The sequence below is a fragment of the Miscanthus floridulus genome, chromosome 18 (genome assembly GCF_019320115.1).
Source record: "Miscanthus floridulus cultivar M001 chromosome 18, ASM1932011v1, whole genome shotgun sequence".
Classification (NCBI taxonomy): domain Eukaryota; kingdom Viridiplantae; phylum Streptophyta; class Magnoliopsida; order Poales; family Poaceae; genus Miscanthus; species Miscanthus floridulus.
The window spans coordinates 2014874-2039287 of NC_089597.1; the positions used below are offsets into that span (position 1 = coordinate 2014874).

Sequence of the window (24414 nt, forward strand, 5' to 3'; positions counted from 1 at the left end):
AGTGTCTTGACAGGACACTCGACAAAATCGGCTACCTTTGCTGAGTGTCTTGCCGGTGGCACTCGGCACAGTGGCCACCTTTGTCGAGTGTCTGAGTCAATGGCGCTCGGCAAAGCGGCAACCTTTGCCGAGTGCTTGACCTTGACACTCGGCAAAGCCGCCGTCACGGTGGCGCTCGCCGTCACGGTGACTTTTCTTTGCCGAGTGTCAGATTAGCACTCGACAAAGGCTTTGCCGAGTGCCCGATAAAGTGCACTCGACAAAGAGGTCTTTGCCGATAAACTGTTTACCGAGAGCCCTTTGCCGAGTGTAACACTCGGTAAAGGCTTTGCCGAGTGTATATCGGCCTTTGCCGAGTGCCTGAGGCACTCGGCAAAGAAGCTGAATCCTGTAGTGTCTTATGTTCTTTTGCATGTGACGATGGTGATGTACGAGACGCTTTGGCTGTATGGCGTGGTGCCGATGATCTCGAGGCAGGCGACGGCGGACGCGGACCTCTGCGGCATGAAGGTGCCCAAGGGCACCCGCCTGCAGATCCTGATCGCGATGCTTCACCGCAACGAGGAGGTGTGGGGCGTGGACACCGGTGCGTTCAACCCGTTCTAGTTCCGGGACAGCATTGGCAGGGCGGTGGCGCACCCGAACGCGCTGTTGTCCTTCTCCTTGGGCCAGCGGTCGTGCATCAGGCAGGACTTCACGATGCTGGAGGCCAAGGCCACGTTGGCGCTCATCCTGCGGCGGTTCGCGTTTGAGGTGGCGCCGGAGTACGTGCACGCGCCGGTGGACTTCATGACGCTGCAGCCGTCGAAAGGGCTCCCGGTCATGCTCAACTTCTTGGATGTGTAGTAGAGGGGATTGGAAGCCATACTTGCCAAAAGTTCCATTTGAACTAAAGTAGGGGTACAAATTTCCTACAACGTTCGTGTGTCACCTGCCAGTCTGTCCTCTGCGATGTGATTCCTCAGTTTCGTTATCATATTTCACAATGGAACTATAATATTGTGATTTTGTGAATCGATGGGCCAGGTCCAATCATCTTTTTTAAGAATGAAGAGGAAGTGGTTTGGCTTTGCTTGTCCAAAGTCTAGTGAGTTCAGGCGGCGTGTCTGGATTGGCTAGTCTAATCTACAACATAATCCCTTACTTTCGTACTGGATTTTTCTGAAGTTTTCAACATGTATGTTTTCTTTGTATGTTGCTATAGACGAGCTCATTTGGATCAAGGATGTCACAATCATGTGTATTGATTTTCTCATCTTGTCTTTTTATCACTTCCCCTGGTGTCTTTTTTTATCACTTCCTCTGGTGTCTTTTTTTTAATCAGATAACATGCAATTTATTATTATTTGGCTATTGCCTAAAAAAAAAGTTGTTCACTGTGGTTGTCCTTTTAATTGTACTAATTATCTCTTGCAAATTGTTACCTGAAACTTACCAAAAAATCAGACAACTAAGGTATAGTAATTCCATTATTTTATTTGCGTGCTGTGCAGTTCTGTCGCGAGTCTCAGATCACATCATTGGCTTCTTCTATTCTACTACTAGGATTGCGAGTCTACTCCTTAGTTACTACAGAGCGTAATGTGGTAGTGTGCTTGACTCACAGGAATGTAACACCCTCAGTCTATTAGTAGCATGCAGTAGTTGTGAAGTTGATCTATGTGGTTCAAGTGGCACACTTGTGGTTGAGATGGGTGGGTTTAGTACCTTGAAAGTTTAGGAGGGTGAGGACCAGCTTATAAGCCTTGTCGTTCTAAACGTAGCACCTCCAGATTAACCCTGTTATACGAAGAGAGAACAAAAATGTAAGAAAAATGCTACACATATGCAGGTCTGTTCTACAGCTAGGCCGTATAAACTTCTGCCATTTCTTTCGTGCCGTTGGCTGCCATCCAATAGACCATCGTGTCTGCACGTGCCCGTAGAGGGAACCGGTTAACTCTGCCATTTCTTACCATCGTGTGACGTGTCCCAGGCGTTCTACCCTGCCACCTCGCTCTTTTTTTGGCCCGACCGCTCGGTCTTTTGGCGCGAGGGTTGGAGCACATGGACTCCGACGTGAGCACGACCCTGTGGCCTGACAGCACGATGTTGTCCATGGCGAGGAGCTCCGCCAGCACTTCCGGCCCGGCGCTGCTAATGACGCCCTCCCGCAGGCACCGCACCAGCTCCGGCTCGTCGACCAGGCCGCCGCGCCCGACGTTGACGAGCACGCCGCCCCTGCCCAGCGCCCCCGGTCCACCACGTGCCGCGTATCCTCCGTCAGCGCGCACGACAGCACCAGCATGTCGCTGGCCACGCCGAGGGCGTGCGCCGTGGGGAAGAAATCGTCGTCTGCACGGTCACAGTCGGTAGCCGAGGACGCCGCTGCCAACCACAGTTGACAATTGCCCGCTCGGAGTCGGAAACGGCGACATCGACGGACCCACACGGACCCACCACACCAGCGACTGTGGGAGAGCAGAGCAGCCGCTGCCGCTGCCGCTGCATATATTTCCGCACTGACACAGGCGAAATCTGAGCGGGGTTGTACGGTACAGTGCAGCAACTAGTGGCAGTGGCATTGGAGTGGTCGAGATGAGCGGCAGTGGCATGGGAGTGGTCCTCGCTGCGCTCGCTGCGGCGCTGGTCCCGTTGCTGTGGGCGGCGCTGGTGCGCCAGGTGTGGCGGCCGTACGCCGTGGCGCGGGCGTTCGCGCGGCAGGGCGTCCGAGGGCCGCTGTACCGCTTCTACGTGGGCAACAACCGTGAAGCGAGGGCGATTTGACAGAACAAAATAGAATCACTAGCCATAGATCTAATATGTATACTTATATTTAGAATAAACAGTGAGTCCTAAAAGATATACTAGTACGGGATTAATAGATAGAGAAAGAGAGGGAGTTAAGGAGGTGCAAACCATCGGCCATCTTCGTAGAAGATGAGCTGGCCATGGGGTTGCTGACGGTGGCGCGGGGAAGCCCGACAGTGAAGGCGTTGTCGCGGTGGTGACGGTGCAGAGACGGCGGTGGCCGGTGGCGGAGCTTCCGACGCTGGCAACGCCCCCTCTCTAGATTGGCTAGGATTTTGGGACTGTAGGTGGGGCATCTGGCGGCTCAGGTGAACCTCATGCCTTGTGCTTTGGCCCCCACCTCCCTTTTTATGGTGCTGTGCGACGGGGGCCCACCAACTATGGAACGGTTGGGCACCTCCGATCAGGGCGCGTGGGCCAATTGGTGGAGATCATCTAACATTCTCCTCATTGATCTCACCTTATGACTTAAACTCAACTTACTTACTTTATCTTATTCCCATTTCATCACAGATCAGTGCATAGAGCGTGCCTCATCGTCACGGTCAGTTGTCATTAGATTAAACCGCTACAATGCACTTCTCTGTTTTGAAACAGATTCTCAATTAGGCCCTTATTGTCAAAGAATCATAGGCTTTTCCTTAAACCCATGACAGCTAAGTGTTATTTGAACACGCTAGGTGGTAAGCCTTTTATAAACGAATTCGCGAGCATCTTTTCTGTTCTTATATGCTCAAGACTAATTATATGATCCCAGATTTTATCTTTCACAACATAATACTCTATGTCAATGCGTTTGGCAGCACCACTTGACTTATTATTGTGAGCATAACATACTGCAGGATCATTATCGTAGTATAACTTGAGTGGTTTATGTATGTCGTCTACCACTTTCAACCCGGGCATGAATTTTTTCAGCCAATTCACCTATCATGTGGCCTCATAACATGCTTCAAACTCGGTATATATTATGGACGATGTAGTGACGGTTTGTTTTGAGCTTTTCCACGATATAGCTCCTCCTGTGAGAGTGAATATGTATCCTGATGTGGATTTTCTGTCATCTTCCACATAATCAAAATCTGTATGCCTATCTATGTGCAGGGAATCAGATCTTCTGTACGTTAGCATGAGACCCTTCGTACCTTGCAGATAACGTAAAACTTTACTAATTTCCAGTGTTTTATTCCCGGATTACTCTGATATCTGCCTAGTAACCCGGTAACAAATACTAAGTCAGGGCAAGTACACACTTGAGCATACTATAAACTTTCGACAGCTTAACTATATGGAACCGCTTTCATTTGATCAATGTCATATTGGTTCCTGTGACATTAAAATTCTCCATATCTATCGTTCCTGACTATGGAAGCAGGTGAAGACTTACAATTTTGCATACTGTATTTCTTTAGAACTTTTTTCTAAGTATGTCATTTGTGATAATCCTAAAACCCCCATTTCTCTATCTCGGTGAATCTCTATTCCTAGGACGAACGAAGCTTCACCGAGGTCCTTCATATCAAACTTTGAGGATAAGAACTTCTTTGTTTCTAGTAGTAGATTAACATCACTACTAGCGAGCAAGATGTCATCCACATACAAAATTAAGAAAATATATTTCCCATTGTTGAACTTTGCATAAATGCAATTGTTCTCTACATTTTCTTAAAACCCAAACTTTCTTATTGTACTATCAAACTTCAAATACCACTGTCTTGAAGCTTGTTTTAATCTGTAAATGGATTTTTTTAGGCGGCATCCCATACGTTCTTTTTCTTCCACAATAAAACCTTTCGGTTGTGCCATGTAAACATTTTCCTCCAAATTCCCATTTAGGAACGTCGTCTTTACATCCATCTAATGTAATTCTAAATCGTAATGTGCTACAAGCGCCATTATGATTTTAAAAGAATCCTTACATAAGACTGGAGAAAATATCTTATTGTAATCTGTCTTCTCTTTGCGTGAAATCTTTCGCCACAAGTCACGCTTTAAACCTTTCTATATTCCCTTTGGAGTTATGTTTAGTTTTATAGACCCATTTACATCCTACTATCTTGGTTCTTTTAGGAATTGTTTCTAAGTTCCAAACATCATTGGTTTTCATTGATTTCATTTCATCTTCCATGGCTTCAAGCCACTTGGATGAGTGAGCGCTTCTTATGGCTTCTTCAAATGAGATGGGATCACCCCCATTTAAAATTTCTCACATTCATAAACCTCGTAGTCATCAGGAATGACTGATCTCCTAACTTTTTGAGACCTTCTAGGGGCCTCGTTAGATGATGCTTATTCTATATGCAGCTGTTGTTGCTCTCCCTCATATGTGACAACGGGTTCTAGGGGTTTCTGAAGGCTCATGTTCATTCATTGTTGCCACAGGAGAACTAACAACAGGTGTTGTTACTACAGTGTCTTGCACTGTTGGTACATCAACAATAGGTAGCGTGAAGAATGGCTCCTGAACCATAGGAGTGGGCACGTATACCTGCTTCTCTTCAAAACTAATTTCTCGTACTATCATGCTCCCCCTAATCATATCATCCTCCAAGAAGACAACATGTCTTGTTTCTATAAACTTTATTTGTCTGTTAGGACAATAGAAGCGATAACCTTTTGACTTTTCTAGATAGCCAATGAAATAGCAACTGACTGTCTTGGAGTCTAGCTTCCCTATGTTTGGATTAAATACTTTTGCCTCAGCTAGACTATCGGTAAGGTAGAGTGACTTATCATGCTTTTGCCAACAGCTTCCCTATGTCTTGAAGAATATGAATGGCGGTTTTCAATGTCTCCATCCATAAACTTATCGGTAAGGTAGAGTAACTTATCATGCTTCTCACCATATCCATTGAGGTATGGTTGCGTCTTTTAGCTACTCCATTCTGCTAAGACTCACCCGGTGTAGAATACTGGGCTACTATGCCATTTTCCTGTAAGAACCTTGCAAAAGGTCTAGGAACTTGGCCATATGGGGTGTGTCGATCGTAGTACTCTCCCCCATGGTCGGACCTTACTACCTTAATCTTTAAGTTATGCTAATTTTTTTACTTCAGCCTTAAATATCTTAAATTTATCCAATGCTTTTGATTTTTCCTTAATTGGATAAATATAGTCAAAATGAGAATAGTCATATGTGAATGTTATAAATTAATCATAACCATCCACACTCTTCATAAGAAAAGGACCACAGATGTCTATGTGAACTATTTCTAAAATTCCTACGCTTCATTTGGCATCTTTCTTTATTTTCTTAACATACTTTTCTTTTATGCAATCTATGCATTGTTCTAAATCTAAAAATTATATAGGTGGGAGAATTGATTTCTTAATCAATCGCTCTATTCGCCCCTCGAAATATGACCTAAACGACAGTGTCATAACTTCGAAGATACATCATGCACTCTCTTCCGTTTATTTATTGCATTCATAGACGAGGAAACATTCTCATTCTCAGTGCTCACAGCATTCACATTCTCAGAAAGTGAAAATAAATAAAGTTTTTCTTGTCAGAAGGTAAGACCAACACACTTATTATTACATACAATCCGACATTTGCCATTACTAAAATGGCAATCATAACCACCATCGTCAAGTCGTGAGACACTTATTAAGTTTCTATGTAAAGAGGGTACATAAAGAATATATGAAAGCTGAAGTCTAAATCCATCATCTAATTCTAGAGAGAGATCTCCAATGGTTTCAACTTTAGCTTCAACCCCATTTGCTAGTTTAATCCTTCTTTCTCCACTTTGCAGGGTTCTCCTCGTATGGAATCCCTCTCTTTAGAAGGATCTTTAGGAAGTCTGGATAGTCTCTCTGGTAATGTCCACGCTTCTTGCACCATTTACACTGATCCTTTTCAACTTGAGCGTTGTTGTTCTTCTGATGGTGGTCATTTTGAGGGGGTTTCCCTTGAGGTTTGGCATTCTTATTAAAATTCTTCTTTTTGTTGTCCTTCACAAGGTTAGTAGAGTCACCCTATAAGGATTTTAGCCTCTCCTCTTCTTGAACACACATTGCAATGAACTTCTCTATATCTCACTTATCGGGCTGCATGTTGTAATTAACAATAAAAGTTTCATATTCCTTTGGCAAGGAAGCAAAAAACCAAATGAACCAGGAACTCATCCTTGAGCCCCAAATCCATTGGCTTCAGCTTTGAAGTCGTGTTGCTCATCTTCAGTATGTCCTCTCTGATACCGCCACCAGTATACTTCTCATTGAGCAATTTCTTAATCAAAGTACTAGCATAAGCCGTTGATGAGCCAGTGAACTAACTCTCCACCTTCTTAAGATACTCTGTGGCGATATCACAATCTAGAATAGACCCTCTTATTGCATCTGAAATTATGGACTTAGCCACCATCAAGCACTTGCGGTTTAAAATGTCCCATTTCTTGCATTTGAGATCATACTTCATCTGCACTTTTGCATGATCTCACTACCGAGCAGTGAAATTAGCATCAGTCTCATTATCTTCCCTCATCGGGTCCACTGGCTCAGTCGGACATGGGGAGGTAAGCGCTAGGTCATTTTCAGACAGCGCAAGTGCTAGTTCATACTTCTCTCGCCATACCTTGTAGTTGCCCCTTCAAGAGGTGGTATATGCGAGATAAAAGCCATTGGGTTGAGTCATGAAAAACACCATCAGAGATAGTGAGAAAAATATGACATCATAATTGCATGCTTTAATTTAACGTTGGTCAAAATTAAAATATACAACATTCTTATACACTAATTCTACATCACCGTTGGGCAGAAATAGAATTAATGCATGAAAAACTTATGAATAAACATTATAATATTGCTATTATCAACGTTGGTAAGAAAAATAACAATATTATAATTTACTGACTAAAAATGGCTACTCTTCAAATTAAATTCTCCTATTGGTTTGAATTTAATTAGAAGATAATAAACTATAACTTGCAGTGGAAACATAAAAAAATTATGTATCTACTTTTTAGAAGCATTTTACAGTGCTAATCTATTCTCTAAAAAAATTATCCCATTGGTTCAAATTTTGATAGAGATTAAAACCGGACAAAAAAATCATCAAAATTTGCTTCTGAAAATGAATAAAACAATAACTTAGTGTTTATTGTTCATATAGCCCAGCCCATTGAAATAGCGAAATCTGGCCTGGCCTGCACTATTCTCGCGCACGCTGTGCGTTCCCAGGCCACAACCTGGGCCTAGGCCGGCAAAGTCGCCCGCCGCGCGTGCCCGCATGGGCCGAATCTAGGTCTAGCGAATCGCAGCCTCAACCGAGAAACCCTAGCTCATTCACATTTTCCCTTTCTCTTTCTTCGCCGCTCCCCTCTCTTCTCCTCAGCGCAACAGCCGATAGAGAAATGGAGCAGCAGAGTGGCATCATCGCTGGTACCCTCGCCGGCACGCACGCTTGCCCTAGGCTAAGCACGCCATCGTCGAGCAGATTGGGTGACGGTGCCCTAAACCCCCACACGTGCTACGGTGGGCTCACCCGCAACCCTAGATCTGTCCAGCACTACCACAGGTCTCCTCACAGGCGTGCTCGCTCGCCAAGTGGGTGAGCACACCACGGTCGAGTGGTCCTATGATGGTGCCCTCGGTCGGGCTCACGCGAGGCGACGAGCGTGGATCGGCTTCTCCCCGTGCGTCGGCGAGGCGGCAACAGAGCTCCTTCTCGTGTAATGGCATGATTCAACCCACGTGACGGCGGTGGTGACACGCGGGGAAGAGTCTGGGTAGGTCCTCCCCTCCTTCGTCCGATCCATTTCTAGGGTTAGGGTTTTGGGTTGGAGTTTGATCTGATTTGAGTCATCTCCTTCTAATTTCTTCTACTCGGTTTCTTACCTCGAGAAGCTAGATCTACGTCTAGTTACGCTCTGATACCATTGATAGAATAAAATAGGATCACTAGACATGGATCTAGCTTGTATACTTATATTTAGAATAAACAGCAAGTCCTAGAAGGTATACTAGTACGAGATTAACAGATATATATATATATATAGAGGGGTTGAGGAGGTGCAAACCATCAACCACCTCCGTAGAAGACAAGCTGGCCATAGGGTTGTCGACGGTGACGCGGGGAAGTCCGGCGGCGAAGGCGCTGTCGATGTGGTGATGGTGTAGAGGCGGCGGTGGCCAGTGGCAGAGCTTCCCGTCGCTGGCAACGCCCCCTCTCTAGATTGGCTAGGGCTTTGGGACTGTAGGTGGGGCATCTAGTGGCTTAGGTGAACCTCATGCCTTGTGCCCCGGCCCTCACCTCTTTTTTTTATAGCGCTGTGCGATAGGGGCCCACCAACCATGGAACGGTTGGGCGCCCCAATCAGGGCACGGATCCAAAGGCCCAATTGGCTGTTGGGCCAATTGGTGGAGATCATCTAACACGATGCTGGCGGTGATGAGCGATGAGGCGCTAGAGTGGAGCTCCAACGACATCGTACGCCGCGTGATGCTGCACGCATGCACGTGGGCGTCGCTCTATGGCAAGGTGTTCGTGTCGTGGACCATCTCGACGCCGAGGCTGTGGGCGGGCGACCTCGACATGGCGAAGTGGATCCTCTCTGACAAGGTTGGGCTATACATGAACCTGTACCCGGGCCTGGCCCTCATGGCGCTCCTAGGCTAAGGCCTAGTCTTCACTAAGGGCGACGACTGGGCATGCCACCGCTGCATCGTGCACTCGGCGTTTGCCTTGGACAAGCTCAAGTCGATGATAGGGGCGATGGTGGCATGCGTGGTGGAGGTAGTTTGGGACTAGGAGGTGAGTGCCGCAGCATTGGCGAGCAAGGAGGTGATGGTGTAGGTGGGTAACATTTCATGGAGCTCACCGCCGACGTCATCTCACACACCGCGTTCGGTAGTAGCTATCGGTAGGGGAAAGAGGTGTTCCTGGTGTAGCAGGTGCTCTAGCTCATGGTCTTTGCCTCCGTCAACAATGTCATCATGCACGTCCCAGGCATGGATCACATGCTGACCAAGGCTAACATGTGCCAGTGATAGCTCAAGCACATTGTGCGGGGCACGCTCATGGCCATCATCGATGAGCGCCTGGCCTCAGCTAAGGAATCCAAGGGCTAGCAATGACCTGCTTGGCCTCATGTTGGAGGCCAATGCCAGCGACAACAACAGCAAGATGCGGTAGGTCATGAGGATGGAGGAGATCATTGATGAGTGCAAAACATTCTTCTTCGCCGGCCATGACATGACTGCACACCTCCTGACCTAGATCATGTTCCTTTGAGTGGCAGCAGTGGCTCAGGGAGGAGGTGCTCCACGAGTATGGCGGCGCTGAGGTGCCCCTCAATGCCGATGCCCTCAACAAGCTCAACCTTGTAAGTAATTAAATTAAAGCCCTGATCGGCTGGCCATGAACAAGAAGTACAAGACTACTATGATTAAACCGACGGTGCCCATGATCATGGTTAATCAATTTGTAGGTGATGATGGTGCTATATGAGACGCTCCGGCTGTACGACACGACCAACATTATCGATAGGTAGGCGACGATAGACGTGGACCTCTACTATGTAAAGGTGCCAAAGGACACGCACTTGGTGATCCCGGTCCCGATGCGCCACCGTGATGAGGAGGTGTGGGAAGCGGACGCTGGTGAGTTCGACCCGCTCCGGTTTCAAGATGGCATGGGTAGGGTGGTGATGCACCCAAACATGCTACTGGCCTTCTCCCTGGGCCCATAGTCATGCATCGGGCAGGACTTTGTGATGCTGGAGGCCAAGGTGACGCTGGCGCTTATCTTGCGGCGGTTCGCTTTCGAGGTGGCACCAGAGTATGTGTCGATACGGGACCCATAGGATACCCCGCAAGGGAGAGAGAAGATCTAGTTCAACTAGGATTCTTCCCATGTAAATTTTAGTAGTAGAACTATCAAGTAATCCTACTAGGAAATCTCATTGTAAACCGACTAGGACTCTGGCCTCCTGACTATATAAAGGAGGGCAATGCTCCTGTCAAAAGAGAGAACAGAGCAGATCATAATCAATCCAACGCAAAGGCTAAGGCCAACTGGACGTAAGGTTATTACTCGATCTATGATCGAGGGCCTGAACCAGGATAAAACGGCTGTCTCTTGCATAAACCATTGAGTTCGGCATACGCCGAAGCCCGAACATACTGCCCTGGGTACCCCCGTGGCAGGTTATCGGTGGTAAAACATCGACAGCTGGCGCGCCAGGTAGGGGCTTTCGGCGACTTTGCTTCTGAGAGCTCGATGGACCTCGACAACATAATTTTCCCGATGGGATCAACTTTCATCTTTGGCTCATGGATCTGCGAGGCAAACAACAATGGCAAGCTTCAAAGCCATCTCCTCGAAGATCCAGATCATCTAAAAGAAGTTCCTATTTCAACAACTACAACGGATCAGCTCACCAGAAGATTCGCGCAGCTCATAGTATCCGAGTCAAATCGGATTTCACGACCACTCGTATCCGATTCGAATTCAAGCTCCAAGGCGAAGTTTTATCCAAGTGCTTTCAAGAAACCGAGTTCTTTTTTGGCAAGATTCCAGAGCACAACCCAAAACAACTCGGATTACCCCTAGAATTCTCTCAAGAAGTCGAGTTCTTTTCCATTTGGGCTCGACAACATGACAAAATCCTATCAGGGACAGGTCGAAAGATTTTTCAATCCAAGATTCGGGATACCACTGACAGGAGCTCAGGAGGGTCTCGTGCTAACGATAACATCGCAGGACTGTATCATCCACTGGCCGGATTCCGTTCCTGAGGGTAGCGGAACCCAACTAGTCGGCACAACAACAACAGCTATTTTACCTTACCAAGAAGGAGACTCGATCTATGACACCGAGGCATCCACTAAAGTTATCAGCGACTCCGACAGCATGAAAACTAATGCTAATAACAGAACGACTCATGCATGAGAAGTGCTCATGGTTCGATGACCGCGGTCACCATTAAATCCCCCGGAAGCACCCGATGTCAGATCATCAGATGAATCAGAATCCAACATATCACCCTTTGCCTAGGGCTACGACGGAGAAACAGATAGTCAGAAACAAGCTAGAGAAAGAAAAAACAAGTTGAAGCAAGGGCGCCAACACCGTGCTAGGCAGCGCAGGGAAGCTTGGATCAGATATGAGTCAGAATTGGCTGAGTACGACAAAAGAAAATCGCAACGAGAAGTCGAAGGAAGACGCACGGCGAATACGCCTTACGATAAGATTCGAGAAGCATTAGAAGAACTCGGAGCAACTTCGCATCCTGGTGAGAAGTATGAACAGCTCCAGGACTTGCTCCGATCGACAATCCCGAGAACGCATGAAGAGAAAGCTCGATCAAGACTATCCGCCAGATCAACAACCCACCGGCAAGAAGATCAAAATCAAAGGAAATCCGCTTTCGAAAGACTTGGGCCAGGTGGAAGCCATGACGGAGGAAGTAGGAAGGAACATAATCAAGGACACCGATTTGAACAACTAAGGAAGACTAGGAGCAGGGTACCTACCTAGACAACCTCGCAAGATTGTTCCCATCAGAACAACAGTTGGCTAGAGGAAGGCGCCGAATCTGAATTCAAAGAAACCAAGGCACATGACAGGTTCCCCTGCTTCACGAACAGGCTCGCATTGGTGCGATTACCTCACAAATTCAAACCGTCTAATCACTCCAAGTATGATGGCAAAACTGAACCAAAGCAATGGCTCAGAATATATTCACAATCAATTGAACTAGCCGGAGGAGACGACGATATCAAAACCCTTTTCTTCCCCATGGCACTGGAGGCCATGCCCCTCCAATGGTTCGATAAACTAAATCCAGGATCTATCAGAAATTGGGAGGATTTGCAAAGAGCTTTTTGTGAGAATTTCGCAGGAATCATTACACACCCAATCACTCATGCAGAACTAAAAGGACTCAAGCAAAAGGGAGGTGAAAGTCTTAGAAACTACTATCGACGATTCGGCGAACTACGAGCTCAAGTGCATGACATAACCGAACGAGAAGTAATTGAAGCTTTCTCTCACGGAATCATGGCTAGATGGTAATTTCAAGACTTCTGCAAAGAAAATCCGAGAAACAATGAAGAATTCAGACGTACAGTAGAAAAGATGATTACTGCAGAAGAAAAAACACGAGAGAGGTTCCCGGACAGAAGCAACCAAGACAACCCAGACAAGCAAAATCACCGAAATAGCAGACATCAAGAAAGAAAATGTAGACCAGACAATACTGTGGCAATGGCCGACAAATCAAAGAAGTTTCCCAAACCCAGAAGATATGATGACATTGAAAACATACGTTGCCCATTGCACCCTAGTGGGAGGCACACCATCGGAAATTGCTACACTTTCAATGATCGATACACAAGAAAAGATAGTAAGGAAAACACCAAAGAGGACAATCAAAAAAGAGAAGAAGACAACCACGAGGACAAAGGATTCCAAAAACCCAGGGGAACGGTAGCAGTGATTTTCTCAGGGGCTCCGGATTACAGAAGCAAACATCAAGAAAAACTAGCACTGCGGACCATTATGACAGCAGAATCGGCTACACCAAGATACCTCAATTGGTCACAGTATCCTATCCAATTTACTAGAGAAGACCAATGGACTAGCGTGGGAAACGCATGCCATTATCCACTGGTTCTAGATCCGACTATTGCTGGTATGACCGTCACCAAAGTACTAATCGATGGAGGAGCTAGACTTAACATCATCTTTTCAGAAACTCTAAGGAAAATGGGACTACAACTTGCCGGGATGATTACACCAACAAGCACACATTTTTACGGAATAGTACCCGGCAAAACAGCCATGCCACTCGGACAAATTACTTTACCTGTTACCTTTGGAACTCCTTCAAACTACCGAACAGAGTTTATCAAATTTGAAATCACCAACTTCGATTCATCATATCATGCAATCCTTGGACGTCCAGCACTGGCCAAATTCATGGCAATACCACATTATCCGTACTTACTGCTTAAGATGCCAGGACCCAACAGTATCCTTTCTCTTCGAAGCGATTTAAAGTGCGCTTTTGACTGTGACGTTCAGGCGATCCAAATTGCAGCTAAAGTGCAAACCGACAATGGACGAAAAGAAATAGCCGCAATCGCTGCAGAAACAAGCCAAGAAGAATTAGAAATACCGGCTAAAAAGCCCAGCATCATCGCACCACCAAAAGAAGCCGACGTCAAGCAAATCGACTTAGGCATAGGCGATACCTCCAAGACAGCAACTATCAGTGCTCACCTCTCGGCAAAATAGGAACTCGCGCTCACCAACTTTCTTCGGGACAACAAAGATATCTTTGCTTGGAAGCCAGCCGACATGCCAGGAGTCCCAAGGGAGTTGGCTGAGCACAGAATTGATGTTAACAAAAGCTCCAAACCTGTAAAACAATGGCTACGACGATTCTCACCCGACAAGAAGGCAGCAATTAAAAAGGAAATAACAAAACTGATGGCAGCCAGATTCATCAAGGAGATCCTTCATCCAGATTAGCTAGCAAACCCGGTCCTTGTACAGAAGAAAAACACGGACGAGTGGCGTATGTGCGTCGATTACACAGATCTCAACAAACATTGCCCAAAAGATCCGTTCGGGCTACCACGCATTGACCAGATAGTTGACTCGACAGTAGGATCTGCGCTATTATCTTTTCTCGATTGCTATTTAGGATATCACCAGATCGCACTAAAAGAAGAAGACCAGAGCAAGACATCTTTCATCACCCCGTTTGGTGCCTACTGCTACAAGACCATGTCATTTAGACTAAAGAACGCTGGCGCCACGTACCAAAGAGCTATCCAGACTTGCCTTGGGAATCAAATCGGTGAAAATGTGGAGGCATACGTGGACGATGTGGTGGTGAAAACAAAGAACCCAGACACTCTAATTGAAGATTTAAAGCAAACCTTCAAAAACTTGAAGAAGTGGAGATGGAAATTGAACCCAAATAAATGTGTATTTGGAGTTCCCTCAGGACAACTACTCGGATTTTTGGTCAGTCAGCGCGGGATCGAAGCCAGCACCAAGCAAATTCGAGCTATAATAGAAATGGGCCCACCTAGAAGTGTCAAAGATGTGCAGAAACTAATAGGATGCATGGCGGCCCTCAACCGTTTCATATCAAGACTTGGCGAAAAGAGGTTACCTTTCTTTAAACTACTAAAGAAGACAGACAAGTTCGAGTGGACAATAGAGGCCGACGAAGCTTTCAAAAAACTTAAAGAATACCTCACTTCATCACCTATCCTGACACCTCCAAAGAAAGATGAAGATATGATGCTATATATTGCGGCAACTCCAACCGTAATCAGCACAGCAATAGTCATAGAAAGAGAAGAACAAGGGCGCATGTATAAAGTGCAACATCCCGTATACTACATCAGCGAAGTACTGTCAGAATCCAAAATCCGGTACCCGCATGTACAAAAACTACTCTACGCTCTACTCATTACCTCACGGAAGCTTCGCCACTATTTCAAAAGCCACAAGATTACCGTGGTGACAGATTTTCCACTCGGAGACATCCTACACAATAAAGATGCCATGGGGCGCATATCCAAGTGGGCAGTTGAAATTGGAGCTTTTGACATCAATTTCACCCCACGGAAAGCAATCAAATCTCAAGCCCTCGCCGATTTCGTGGCCGAATGGACAGAGATTCAACAGCCTTTATCAGATACAATCCTTGACCACTGGAAGATGTACTTTGATGGATCACTCAAACTAGGCGGGGCCGGTGCAGGCGTTCTCCTCATTTCTCTAGAAGGAAAACAACTCAAGTACGTCCTTCAGATATTATGGCAAGCTACAAATAACGAAGCAGAATATGAAGCCCTCATCCACGGGCTACGAGTGGCGATTACCCTCGGAATAAAAAGATTGCTTGTATACAGCGATTCAGCAGTGGTCATCAACCAAGTCAACAAAGATTGGGATTGCACCAAAGAAAACATGGGTGCTTATTGTGCTGAAATACGGAAACTTGAAAAACATTTCCAAGGATTAGAAATTTTACACGTCCTACGTGATTCCAACATTGCAGCAGATGTCCTTGCCAAGCTCGGATCAGACAGAGTAAAAGTTCCACCCGGCGTATTCATAAAAGAGCTATCAGTTCCCTCTATCAAACAACCCAGTGAAACAACACATGAAATTCAGGCTAAAGGCATTTAGATCTTGATAATCAACACTTCGTGGACCCAAGTTTTCATTGCCTATATCAAAGAAAATAAACTGCCAGCAGATAAAGCAGAGGCCACACAAGTTGTTCATAGAAGCAAAAACTACGTTCTAGTAGGGGATAAACTCTACAGAAGAGCAGCATCATCAGGAGTACTACTAAAATGTGTCTCATTTGAAGAAGGCAAAGAAATCCTAGATGAAATACACTCAGGCTGCTGTGGAAATCATGCCGCTTCAAGGACACTGGTTGGCAAAGCATTTCGCACCGGATTCTACTGGCCAACCGCTTTGAAAGACGCAGAAGAGCTTGTCAAAAAATGCAAAGGTTGCCAAATGTTTGCAAGACAAGCCCACATACCAGCTCACAATCTTATATGCATCCCACCCGCTTGGCCTTTTTCCTGCTGGGGGCTAGATCAAGTAGGACCCCTGAAAAAAGCAAAAGGCGGCTTCGAGTACATCTTCGTAGCAATCGACAAATTCACCAAGTGGATTGAATACAAACCACTCATGAAGTACAACGCAACCAAAGCAGTCGAGTTCATCCAAGACATTATGCACTGCTTCGCCATGCCCAATCGAATCATCACAGATCTAGGCTCCCCTTTCACAGCTATAGAATTCAAGGGCTAGGCACAAGACTGTGGTTTCAGTATAGACTATGCGTCTGTTGCACATCCAGAGGCCAACGAACAAGTAGAAAGGGCCAATGGACTCATACTAGCCGGATTAAAGCCAAGATTATACGAAGAACTAGTGGACTATGGGTCCAAATGGATTGAAGAATTACCGAAAGTAGTATGGGGACTACGAACTCAAATAAGCAGAGCAACAGGCTACTCACCTTTCTTCCTAGTTTACGGGTCAGAGGCCATACTGCCCGCCGACTTGATCTGGACATCCCCAAAGATAGAGCAATACGATGAAGGAGAAGCGGAACACACAAGAAGATTAGAACTCGATAGCTCAGAAGAAATCAGAGTAAACGCTACCCTCCAATCAGCCAGATACCTATAAGGTTTAAGACGGCATTACAACAAGAGTACCCAACCTTGATCACTACAAGTCGGAGACTTAGTACTAAGAAGGATACAGAAGACTGACAGACGACATAAGCTACTCAGTCCATGGGAAGGTCCCTTCATTGTCACAAAAGTCACCGGACCAGGCACATACAAGTTAATAACCGAAGATGGAAAAGAAGTCAGCAATACATGGCACATCAGCCAGCTAAGAAGATTCTACGCGTAGAAACAACTCAAGAAAAAATAGATATGCAAGCCACAAGGGACCAACGTTCACAATCGACGAAAAGCAATACTCTTCAACAACATATGTAGTAGTTTATACTCATGATCAATAAAGATGGCATTCATCCACAGCATGTCTTGTCATGACCTGAAAAAATGCTTGAGCCCGCCGATGAGGGTAGCTAAAAGCTAACACCCGAAACAAAAAACCAAAATGGCTAGAAACATGCCTGAGCATCCCGGCCGAGAGCAAAATAGCTGAAAAAACGCTTGAGCCCGCCGATGAGGGTAGCTAAAAGCTAACACCCGAAACAAAAAACCAAAATGGCTAAAAACATGCCTGAGCATCCTGGCCGAGAGCAAAATAGCTGAAAAAACGCTTGAGCCCGCCAATGAGGGTAGCTAAAAGCTAACACCCGAAACAAAAAAGCAAAATGGCTGAAAACATGCCTGAGCATCCCGGCCGAGAGCAAAATAGCTAAAAAAATGCTTGAGCCCGCCGATGAGGGTAGCTAAAAGCTAACACCCGAAACAAAAAAGCAAAATGGCTGAAAACATGCCTGAGCATCCCGGCCGAGAGCAAAATAGCTGAAAAAATGCTTGAGCCCACCGATGAGGGTAGCTAAAAGCTAACACCCGAAACAAAAAAGCAAAATGGCTGAAAACATGCCTGAGCATCCCGGCCGAGAGCAAAATAGCTAAAAAAACGCTTGAGCTCGCCGATGAGGGTAGCTAAAAGCTAACACCCGAAACAAAAAGCAAAATGGCTGAGTCGACCGAAATTTAACTTCAAAAGACCCTCCAGCACTTCGTTCCAAAAAGCAAGAGGCTCGGGGGCTACATCCAGATAGGAATACTTTTTCCTCAGAAAAGCACAAGCGCCATTCAAGAAAGCACTCAGATGCCGAAGTTTGTCAAGGCAACATTCTATACCGAGTCATTTTACATAGCGCAGGCGAAAGGTTGTTAACACAAAGATCTACATCTAACAAGTCATAGCATGGACAAAGCACTCGACGGATCACAAAGGAGGAAGAAAAGAAAAGTACTCGACAAATCGAGGGGTCTCGTCAGAATAACGCACAGAGTTGTTTTGCGGAGCAGAGACGGGAACAGGACAAAGTACTCAGCAAGTCAAGTAACTTCAACCGCACCCAGGCAAAGAATACATCAACAAAAATAAAGAATCTTCATTTAAAAAGGAGTGTAATATCACAAGGGGATGCTCAATTGAGTCAGGCGTTGTCATCAGAAAGGGAAATGTCAATATTTAGACTGTCTACAACCCTACTGGCTAGACCTTCGACCTCAGACTCCATCCTCTCAATGGCATCAAGATATTCTTGGCTTTTAGCTTCTTCTGCTATCTTGGAGAGAGGCGCCTCTGGAGCAAGGACCCGGACCTGGGCCAACACATTCTTGGTACATACTTGGGCACACCTCTTCGTGAACTCTTGGAAATGAGTCGGAATCCGGGGAATGAACTGCGCCCAAGATTGCCCGTCATCCGCTGGAGTCCGGAGGACATCAGCTACTGAACGAAAAGATTTCCACAAAACATTCCAATTCTCAGTAGCCGTCGCCAGCTTCCTGGACAAGCCTTCAATAGTTTTTTGGGCCTGCACAAGATCTCTGTCAGCTCCACGCCTAATCAGCTTAGCAAGGGCGAGTTCTTCCTCAGCATGAGTAATTACCTCCTCAGCTCTATTATGACTAGAATGGACAAGGGCCCTCATTTCATCAATACTCTCTGAGAGCTTCTGCTTCTCAACTCGGAGAGCTAGACAGGACACCCAAGAACAAGTCAGCGGAAAAAGAAGTCAAAATACAAGAAGAAACAGGCAGAACCCGCGGCACCTTTGCATTCATTCTTTGCAGACTCCACCACAGCATCTCTCTGTTTCTCCGTCTCCACTACCCGGGCGCGAAGGGCTTTCTCCTCCTTTTGGTGCATTTGATGCTCCGTCTCCAACTCAGCCCGGAGGAGGTCAAGATCGGCTTTTAGAGCGTCCACCTCCGAAGACAACTTCCTCTCATTTTCAGATGAGAAAAAGAAGCCAGAATGATCATGAGAGAAAGACTGAGCAAAAAGAGGCAAAGAGAAACAAGGCATAAGGATAGAAGAAAAATAAGCATGCAAAAGAGGAGTGGCAGTAAAACCTACCTAGAGCTTTTCACCAAAAGAAGTCACGAGGGTCGACAAGCTCCCCTAGGCTACGGTCAGCTCCGATAACCGATGAGTGGCATCGAACTATTGCACCACGTCACCGGAAAAGGAGGGGCCGCCGGAAGCAAGAGAAGGGGAAGGAGAGGTCGGCTGGGGCGAAGAAGGAGCGACCAAAGCAAACTCCAGGGAAGCCGAAGCTAAACCCTCAGAAGGACCCAGTGCGACGACCACAGTTACCTCTGGAGCGACCAAGTCCGCAACTCCGCCAGGTAGCTCTGAAGCCCCCGCGGTGACTTCATCAACAGAATGTTGTGAGTCTTGAGGCTCGGAACTCGTTGGCACGGCAGGAGGCAGAGAAGAAGTCGATGAAGAAATTAGAGAAGATAAAACACTGAAAAGTGATAAAAAGAAGCACCAATAAAAACCAGAGGAAGGAAGATAAAAGCCAAAAAGATAAAGCTAGAATCTACTCACCCGACTACTTTTTTCTTCGCGAAGCCAAGAGAAAGCCTCGCAGGGGGAACCACGATGGCGAAGACGTCCCCGCCACCCGGCGATGGGAGCGGGACAGCCAACAACGGAGCCACGGAAGAAGCCGGGGCTGGAGCCGTGGAAGAACTCCACACCGGAGGAGCGGTACAGCTCGGGACAGAGGCAACCAAAGAACTCGACACCGGAGCTTCAGAAGAAGTCGGCGCGGGAGCCTCGGAAGAACTCACACCCGACCTCCGATTACTTCAAAAAGTTCAAGACTAAAATTCAAAACAAAGAGGAGAAATTCAATGCAACAAGAATATGAAAAATAACTCACCGCCGCATGATGAGGGGGACTTCATCATCCTCTTCTTCCTCAGCCAACGAAACCAGAGCACCTGCTGAAAAGGAGATGAAAAGTACTCGGTTCTAGAGAGAAACATGAAAATAAAAGAACAAAGAGTATTAAATGTGCTCACCTAAGAGCATGCTAGCAACAACTGGAGTACCTGAGGGAGTACTTGGTTTGCGAGGCTTCTTGGAGACAGGCAAGCCAGATGAAGACCCATCCATTCGCCCCCTCTTTGGGACACTGCGAGGACCGCGAGGGACTAGACAAGGAACATATTCTTCATATACATCAACAAATCTAAAAGAAACCCCAGGAAGGGCTGTAAAGGTTTGAGACTTACTAATTACAGAAGTACCAGCTAGACGATCCCCAGTCTCCGCCACGGCAGGGAGAACATCAAGGGGGATCGGATCGACAAAGTTCCGCCCAAGCTCCTATGAAAAAAGATAAAACACCGAGACAAGGAAAAGCTAAGCAAGAATGGATGCAGCAAGAGTACATAAAGAACTCAAACAAAAAGATAGACAACTCACAGCTGGGGTGGGTTGATGGTCGAGAACTCAGAGACGGCAGGAGGAATGACGCTCACTCCTTTTAGCATCTTCTGGAGGCGCTCAAGTACCTCCTCACCGGTCAGCTCAAGAGCTAGGACCATGCGTGAAGGATCCTCGGCCCCAGAATACTCAAAGCCGAGATGCTCCCGCTCTTTCAAAGGCTGAACCCAGCGACGAAGGAAGCTTGAAACAATACCAAAGCCGGTCAAACCCTGCTGTTTCAGCATGCTAATCCTATCAAGGAGTGGCTAGATTGCTTGAATCTCAGCAGGTGACTCAAGCTTCTTGTCCCATCGGTCATTCACCACAGGACCAGATCCAGAGTGAACGACAAGAGAAGGGATCAAATTGGCAGCGTAGAACCACTCAGCATGCCAATCTTTGACAGAATCGACCAGGTCATAATCACAAAACTTAATTTTGAGACCCTGGCGAAACTGAATCCCGCAACCGCCGAGGGCGCTGGTTTCTTCACGGCGGGGTTGAGGTTTCAGACGAAAGAAAAAGCGAAAAAGAGATAGAGAAGGAGGGATCCCAAGGAAGGCTTCACAAAGGTGAACAAAAACAGAAAGATGGAGAACGGCATTGGGGGTTAGATGGTTCAGACTAACCCTGAAATAACCAAGAAACTAATGAAGGAAGGCAGAAGCAGGAAGACAAAGTCCAGCGTGGACAAAGGAAACAAAAAAGATAATCTCACCAGGACCCAGAGCCGGAACCCGATGCTCGCCCGGAACTCTCCATTCAGCAATGACTTTGCTTTGGATCAAGCCGTCGCTAACGAGCTTGCGCAGCTGGTCTTCGCTTGTTGTTGGAGCCGGCCAAACCTTTTGAGCTGCCCTCATGGCCATGAACTCCTGGTTTTCACTCAAAGACAGGGATGACTCCTCGTCCACGAAGGTCACCTAAGACTTGCTTGCAGTTTTCTTCTTTCCCATGAACTGGCGGAAGCAAAAAAGGCACTAAGGAAGATGAAGCTAGAATGATGGTGCTCGGGTGATGGCGACAATGACGGCGGCGGATTTTTGAGAGCTAGGGTTTAAAGGCAAGAGCTGGGCGACAAGGGAAAGGAAGATAAAAGGTCTTTAAATAGATTTTTCAGTGATACAAACGGCCCACAAAGCCCATTAAAACACAATGTGGGAACGCAATGGTCCATTTACCGACATAGCTAAAACGACGGAGGGCACGAATCCTCACAACGGTACAAACCAACGGGCAGATTTCAGACTTATCCATCCAATGCCACGGCAGGGTTATCAGATTGATACAAGAACAGCCCGTCAAACCAAGAAGAAAGAAAGAAGAAAGAAAGGGCTACCTCACGAGGAACAAAAGAACCCGGTTATGTAAGAAAGAACTCGGTAGTCTCATGAACGACAGGGATCACAACAGAAAAGTCAAAGACAACTCGGAAGACAAGATTCATTACATTATAAGCGACTTCAAAAATAGAAGATTACAAATCTTACAAGACCCAACGAACTCGGCACCACGAAAAGCAAAGTAGCAAAGAGGAACACGGACACGACTAGGTTCTGGAATGACTACGTGTCCCAAATTGCTACTCGGAAGGACAAACTGCCATCAGTTACACTGTTTTCTTCAAAGGACGGACGCAGTGCATCCAAGGCGGAAATCGACAGCACGGCAGGGCAACCTGGAGCATAGAAGGCCGGCAGGCATCTATCTACCCAAGACCGATGTGATGCTAGATATGGTGTTGATCTGCACCAGATGGTCTCAAGACAGGCGACGAGGATCAACCCAGAACTGCCAGATAGGGAACGAAGCCCACATCACAAGACTTCCTCCAACTACCACCACGTATATCCTGGCACAATGCTGTCGTGGGATTAGCCTACCTCTAATCCCTATCACAAGACTTCCTCCAGCTATGACAAGACACACAAGAACTACAAAACATGCCCGGGGGCTGCTCTACTTCACAAACTACCATGTTCATGACTACCAAGGTTTCAACAGAATATCCAATGAATGAAAACAAGCACTCCAGGACAGTATTTATAGACCAAAGGATCGGCGCACATGGACTAGGAGTACCAACGAAATAAGCCTAACAAAGGACACAGTGAAAAGACAGGACTCAATAATATATGACTCAGGCGAGAGGAAGCAGTACTCGAAGACGGGCATATTCGGAAGAATATACCAGCACAGTACAACCCGTGAACAAAAGGCATTTACACTCAACCACCACCATACAACTACATCTGGCAACAGCAGACCATCAAAGAATACGCCATGACCTCGCATCCGATTTCTTCCTGAACAAAACAACACGGATATACGCTCGGAGGCTCGACCAGCACCATAGCCTAATCAACACTAAGCTAGGGAACCCGGTTTTCATTTCAACTACTTCCGGAGGCTCGGAACCAAAGACAAAGGACCAAGAATACAAGAAACTCAAGACTACAATGACGATGATACATCAAGACTCTTCATCCGACTTCTTTTCTAAAGAGAAGAACTCAGAGAAAGCGCGGAGCTGCGGGATAAACCCAAAAGCACGAGGCTCGTACACTCAGTGAGTGCAATTTCACCAAAAAGGAACCCGGACATAAGCTCGGAGGCTACATGCCGCAAAACTACTCGGATGATGGTTTAATCCAAGAATAAAAGGCCGCTTCAGAAGGATGCCGCGAGACTACTCGGACGATGGTTTAATCCAAGTCTTGGGGACTACTTCAGAACACAAATTTTCAAACAACATAAAGGATAAAGACCCTCCAACTTTTTGTTCCAAATAGCAAGAGGCTCGGGGGCTACACTCAGTGAGTGCACTTTTTCTTTGAAAAAGCGCATGTCACCAAAAGACTTCCTCAACACAGACCATTTCAAGACATTACGACAAAAGAACCCGGAACGAGCCATATTCGAGTTCTTTTTGATAAAACTTCAACGAACAATCGGAACAACTTCAAGACAAGATCCTCCAGCTTCTTGTTCCAAATAGCAAGAGGCTCGGGGGCTACAACCAGATGGATGTATTTTTTCTTCAGAAAAGCACTCACCACTCAAAGATCCTAAGAAGCGCTACAAGGTTTCACTCCAGAAAGCACTCGGATGACATCTTATTCCTACTCAACAAGACTTGAAGGGGCAGAGCGAGACTTTCAGAGCTCAACCATGAAGTGCTCGGGGGCTTGTCAATACGGAACCCATAGGATACCCTGCAAGGGAGAGAGAAGATCTAGTTCAACTAGGATTCTTCCCATGTAAATTTTAGTAGTAGAACTATCAAGTAATCCTACTAGGAAATCTCATTGTAAACCGACTAGGACTCTGGCCTCCTGACTATATAAAGGAGGGCAATGCTCCTGTCAAAAGAGAGAACAGAGCAGATCATAATCAATCCAACGCAAAGCCTAAGGCCGACTGGACGTAAGGTTATTACTCGATCTACGATCGAGGGCCTGAACCAGGATAAATCGGCTGTCTCTTGCGTAAACCATCGAGTTCGGCATACGCCAAAGCCTGAACATACTGCCCCGGGTACCCTCGTGGCAGGCTATTGGTGGTAAAACATCGACAGTATATGCATGCATCGGTCGCCTTCGTGACTCTGCAACCGTCAAAAGGGCTCCTTGTCGTTCTTAGGCTCTTGGGTCCGCACACTTTGGCCAGTTGAA

General features: G+C 46.5%; 1 protein-coding gene, 1 long non-coding RNA gene and 1 pseudogene across 2 annotated transcripts; 2 read left to right on the forward strand and 1 right to left on the reverse strand.

Annotated features, from left to right (window-relative positions):
- Positions 1–420: 420 nt before the first annotated feature.
- On the forward strand, positions 421–846 carry LOC136521267 (cytochrome P450 709B3-like). The gene is made up of 2 exons (XM_066514970.1): positions 421–599; positions 687–846. The coding sequence occupies exons 1-2, from the start codon at positions 421–423 to the stop codon at positions 844–846; spliced, it is 339 nt and encodes a 112-aa protein (XP_066371067.1).
- Positions 847–2577: 1731 nt separating this feature from the next.
- On the forward strand, positions 2578–24413 carry LOC136520130 (cytochrome P450 709B2-like; annotated as a pseudogene).
- Positions 20022–20430, reverse strand: LOC136522860 (uncharacterized). The gene is made up of 3 exons (XR_010775993.1): positions 20362–20430; positions 20190–20253; positions 20022–20113 (listed from the first exon to the last, which is right to left on the reverse strand). It is a non-coding gene; the product is annotated as an uncharacterized lncRNA (long non-coding RNA).
- Position 24414: the final 1 nt, after the last annotated feature.

Bases quoted from the DNA above. Each gene is read 5' to 3' on its own strand.
- LOC136521267 (XM_066514970.1), top strand. From the start codon at position 421: ATGGTGATGTACGAGACGCTTTGGCTGTATGGCGTGGTGCCGATGATC. The intron at 600-686 runs GTTCTAGTTCCG...GTCGTGCATCAG, and splicing joins GACACCGGTGCGTTCAACCC to GCAGGACTTCACGATGCTGG.